The sequence below is a fragment of the Helianthus annuus genome, chromosome 6 (assembly GCF_002127325.2).
Source record: "Helianthus annuus cultivar XRQ/B chromosome 6, HanXRQr2.0-SUNRISE, whole genome shotgun sequence".
NCBI lineage: Eukaryota > Viridiplantae > Streptophyta > Magnoliopsida > Asterales > Asteraceae > Helianthus > Helianthus annuus.
This window is the reverse complement of record NC_035438.2, coordinates 65,844,596-65,850,239: the sequence shown is the minus strand read 5'-3', so window position 1 is coordinate 65,850,239 and position 5,644 is coordinate 65,844,596. Positions and strand designations below refer to the sequence as shown.

Here is a 5,644-nt window from a genome sequence, read left to right as displayed (position 1 = left end):
GTAAATTAGGACTCTCTTATATTTACTAAGATTTCAGTGGTTATGAGTTTTATGTTTACTGATTTGAGATTTGGTGGTTATGAGTTTTGGTGAGGTCGATTTTAATGAAGCTTATCAATTTTATAGTTGATTAGTTTATGCATGTTCATAGATATGGAGTAAATTAGGGCTAGGTTATGATTGTTGATTTCAGTGATTATAATTTAAGGTGAATTGAATGGATGCTTTATGTGTGTATACGTGACGACTTTGAATTTTAGGGGCACTGAGTTGATTAGTAATGGAATGGTGTATGGATCGACAGTGGATGTATGAAAAGACCGATAGTGAAGGATTTCTTAATTCTGAATACTGCGACAATGTGGATTTTTTTTACTTTGCTTTTTCTAATGATGCAGTTGTTGATAAGAGGGTCAATATGCATGGTGATATGATACGTGAGATAAAATGTCTTTGTTATAAATGCAAAAATATAAGTTACAGAGACAAAGCGACTATTCAAAAACACTTATATAAGGATGGTTTCATGCTTCGTTATGAAACATGGAGTGAGCATGGTGGAAATTTCGTTCGTGAGGTTGGAGAATTTTCTTCTACAATGGAAGTTGATGATAATGACGATGGTTGCAGACGCATGGTGTTAGATAACATGTATGCATGCGGTAATACTTCTAGTACTTTGGAAGGACATGTACCGAATCCTAAAGCAAAACGATTCTATGACATGCTAAAAGCTGCTGATGAACCTTTGTGGGATGGGGAGAAGTCTACAAATTGTTCAAAGTTACAAGCTATCACGAATTTCTTGACATGGAAATCACTTTTCAATGTGTCTACAACAGCTTACAACTATAACATTTCCATGGTTAATGCATTATTGCCTAAAGAGAATAAGCTCCCGAAAAACTTTTATGAAACAAAGAAGAGTTTAGAAAAGTTAAGTCTTCCTTATGAAAGAATTGATGTTTGCAGAAACCATTGCATGCTATTCTATAAGCAAGACAACGCATTAACACAATGTAAATATTGTAAGGAATCTCGTTATAAGAGTGACCGGAATAAGGTACCAAAATTGGTGATGTGGTACATGCCAATTGGTCTGAGACTTAAGAGGTTGTATATGTCTTTAAAAACAGCCAAAGATATGACTTGGCACCATGACCACAAAACAACAGAGGGTAGCATGGCACATCCTAGTGATGGCATGGCTTGGAAGCATTTTGACGCGGGGAATCCTGGCTTTGCAAAAGAGATTCGTCTGTCTAGGGTTATCCACCAACAGTTTCAATCCAAACAACTCCAACTCAATTCCATAATCATTATGGCCCGTCTTTCTTACAATCTATATCTTACCCCCTTGGATGTGTATGAAAGACTCGTTTGTTGAAGTATGTTTGATTATTCCCGGAGGAAAGAGTCCAGGTCAAAACATCGATGTGTTTCTAAGACCGTTAATTGAGGAGTTGAAAGAGTTATATAAGGAAGGCATTGAAGTTTATGATGCTTAGCGTAAAGAAAATTTTATCATGCGAGCTATTCTTCTATGGACAGTTAGTGATTTCCCAGCCTATGCAATGTTATTAGACTGGAGCACACATGGTCGTTTAGCTTGCTCATATTGTATGGGAGACACAGAGGCTTTTCGATTACATGCTGGAAGCAAATCATGTTGGTTCGTCTGTCATCCAAGATTTCTACCAATGTCACATTCTTTTCGTAATGATAGAAACGGATACCGAAGATCAAAAAGGTCATTATGGGGACCACCAGCTGAGTTAACTGGTTGGGAGATATATGAACAAGTCTACACATACCAATTGTTTATGAAGGTGTAACGTTTAACCCAAAGTGTAAAGATCCGGAATTTGGTAAAACCCATAATTGGGTAAAGAAAAGCATTTTTTGGGAGCTTGAATATTGGCCCATGTTAATTCGACACAACCTTGATGTAATGCATATTGAGAAGAACATTTTTGAGAATCTATTTCAAACGATCATGGATACTGAGAAAACAAAAGATAATATCAACGCTAGGAAGGATGTGGAAGAGTATTGCAATCGGCCATCAATCCATCATTACATCTTTCGAGGGGAAATAATAATAAATTTTGTAAACCAAAAGCATCATACAATTTAACCAAACCGGAGGTAAATGAAGTGTGTAAATGGTTGAAATGAGTAAAGTTTCCTGATGGCTATGCTTCAAATATAGGTGGATGTGTGAACATTACGAATGGCATCTTCTACAACTTTAAAAGCCATGATTGTCATGTCTTCATGCAACGGTTGTTGCCTATCGTCTTACGTGGGATGCTACCAAAGCAAATATGGGAATCTATACTAGAGCTTTGCACATTCTTTCGTTTCCGCAAATTGAAGAGTAGTATCATTGTAACTATTTGCAAGTTAGAAAAAATCTTTCCAGCCGGGTTCTTTGACTCAATGGAACACCTTGTCATACATTTGACCAATGAAGCTATTAACGGTGGTCCAGTGCAGTTTAGGTGGATGTATCCATATGAGAGGTAATCATAATAACATAATAACTTAAAACTATTATTTTCACATATCAAATGTTAGATAACTGCTAACACTTTCTACCTGTTTTGTCAGGAAGTTGGGTCGGTTAAAAAGAATGTTCAAAAACAAAGGGAGGATTGAAGGTTCTATTGTTCAATCTAATTTCATGGATGATCTTTCTAATTATTGCTCTTTGTATCTTGAGCCCACATTTCGTGAACCACGCAATTTTGCTTCTAGCATTCCATGTTCTTCAAGTACCGATCTTCGGTTAAGTATATTCAAACATCCATCCCGGAGATTATTTGAAAAGGGTGGACATGACAAAGTTCTTTGAGATAAAGACAAAGACAAGGCCCATACTTATATATTACTTAACTGTAAAGAGCTTCTTGAGTCAGTTTGGTTATTTGATTAAGAGTTGAGAAATTCATTTCCAAACCATAACGAGCAACCCTTGATAAAATGAAAGAGAGAATTTGCCAAGTGGTTGCAAATGCATGTAAGTATTTTAACACACTTTTTATTGTCTTAATATTATAGCATTACACACATAATAACACACTTTTTATGAATGTAGGTTATGAATGTTCCAGATAAGGAACATTTGAGAGGCCTAGCCCAAGGGCCTTTTACTTATGTAAAGTCATACACGGGTTATTTTTCAATGGTTACAAGTTTCACACACAAACGACTTATGATGGTCGAGTCACACAAAATAGTGGTGTGTGTGTCAAAGGGGCTACGCACAACGAAAATGAAAATGACTACTATGGGTTATTAGATGAGATTTTAGAGCTGGAATATCATAGCAACGTTGGGCGTTGTGTGGTTGTTCTATTCAGATGTACTTGGTTTGATCCTGCGAGGGGGGTAAGGGTAGACCCGAAAACTCATATTGTTGATGTTAATCCCATGACAATAGGATGCGTTGATGACCCTTTTATTTTAGCATCAAAAGCGCAACAAGTGTATTATACTCCATATCCTTCAAAGGCAAAGGAATTAAAAGGTTGGTTAGCTGTTGTAAAGACAACCCCAAGGGGATTTACCGAATAAAAGGTTGAGTAGAAGCATGTTAAAGATGAAGGCAAAGGAATTAAAAGGTTGAGTAGAAGCATGTTAAAGATGAAGGATTTACCGAATATGTACTGGGCCGAGGCAGTTTCATGTGCAACCTACTTACTAAACCGAGCAACAACAAAAAGTGTGCCCAATAAGACACCACAAGAAGCCTGGAGTGGAAGAAAGCCCAATGTTGAGCACCTTAGAGTTTTCGGATGTGTTGCTTATGCACATGTTTCTAAATAGCAACGAGGTAAGTTAGATGACAAGACTGAACGAACCATTTTTGTTGGATACAACGAAAATAGCAAGGCCTATAAACTTTACAATCCAGTGACAAAGAAGATTATAATAAGCAGAGATGTTGTGTTCAATGAAAGCCAACATTGGATCACCGACAAAGGGAGTCAAGAGACGTCATGCATAGAGATTAATAATTCTGGTGAAGATACTCTAAGAGAAATAGTGGAAGATCAAGAACAATCTACAGCGCTGCAGGGGAACATTCATGCACAGGAACACTCAAACTCTAGTGTTCAGAACGAAGATCCAGTCAACAGTCATAACGAAGAGATGAGTATAGCCGAAAACTCGAACAATGGAGTTGAAGATGCAGATTCATCTTCCTCCTCAGAAAATGAAGTTATAAGAACTCGAAGAGTGACTGATGTGTACCGCAAATCAAAGCCCTTACAAAGGCCCAAGTCGATGCATTATATGATAAAGACTGCGGTAATTCAAATAACGTTGTGAACTTTGTTCTCTTTGCTGATGCGGATCCAACGACATATGAAGAAGCATGTAAACAAGTCAAATGGAAGGATGTTATGGACAAAGAGATGGATTCTATAATTAAAAACGAAACATGGGAATTGGTTGAACCTCCAAAGAATCAAGCTCCAATAGGTGTGAAGTGGATATACAAAACGAAATATGACGAGCATGGGAAAGTGAGCAAGCACAAAGCACGATTGGTGGTAAAAGGTTACAAACAAAAATACGGCATTGACTATCAGGATGTCTTTGCTCCAGTAATAAGGTTTGACACAGTTAGACTCGTGTTTGCGTTAGCTGCACATCATGGATGGCATTTACATCAAATGGATGTAAAGAAAACCTTTCTAAACGGGAATTTAAAAGAACAAGTGTTCATCGAACAACCCGAAGGGTACATTATGAAAGGAGAAGAAGGAAAGGTATGTAAACTAAAAAAAGCACTCTACGGGTTAAAGCAAGCCCCGAGGGCTTGGTATAGTAGAATAGAAGGATATTTCACATCAAGTGGCTTCAAGAAATGCATTCATGAACATACTTTATTTATCAAAATATCCGGGGGCCAAGGATCATAATCTGTTTGTATGTTGATGACTTAATTATAGCAAGTGATTCATTACTAAAGTTAAACCAATTTAAAGAGTTAATGAAAGACGAATTCGAGATGACGGATATGGGTGTTCTGCATTATTTCCTCGGAATGGAAGTCTTGTTTAAAAATGGAGATATTATGCTTTCACAACAACAATATGTAAGAGGCTTGTTGGAGAAGTTCAACATGATGAACTGCACGACTATTTCTACTCCAATGGAGTATGGGCTGCGGCTGTCCAAGCAGGATCTTGATGACGAAATAGAACCAAACATCTACAGGAGATTAGTCGGTAGCCTTATGTATTTGACCAACACGAGACCGGACATTATGTTTGCAGTCAATAAAATCAGTCAATTCATGGAGCAACCAAAGAGAAGTCATTGGGAAGCTGGAAAAAGAATCCTAAGATATATAAAAGGAACGATAAATCAGGGATTAGTTTACTCTAAAGGAAGTAAAGGTTTGTTACTCGGGTTCAGTAACAGTGATTATGCAGGAAACATCAACGATAGTAAGAGCACATCAGGATATGTCTTCCACTTCGGATCTGGAGTTGTAGCTTGGCAATCAAAGAAACAAAAGGTAGTAGCTCTATCGTCAATGGAAGCGGAATATATCGCAATCTCCATGGCTGGGTGTCAAGCACTTTGGCTCAAAGGAATTTTGGATGAGTTAGAAGAAAAGATCAAT

The 5,644-nt window shown here is 37.4% G+C and overlaps 1 protein-coding gene across 1 annotated transcript; it reads left to right on the top strand.

Annotated features, from left to right (window-relative positions):
* Positions 1-280: 280 nt before the first annotated feature.
* On the top strand, positions 281-1,387 carry LOC110932722. Its single transcript, XM_022175994.1, has one exon. It carries the CDS (start codon positions 281-283, stop codon positions 1,385-1,387), a length of 1,107 nt encoding a protein of 368 aa, XP_022031686.1.
* The last annotated feature ends 4,257 nt before the right edge of the window (positions 1,388-5,644 follow it).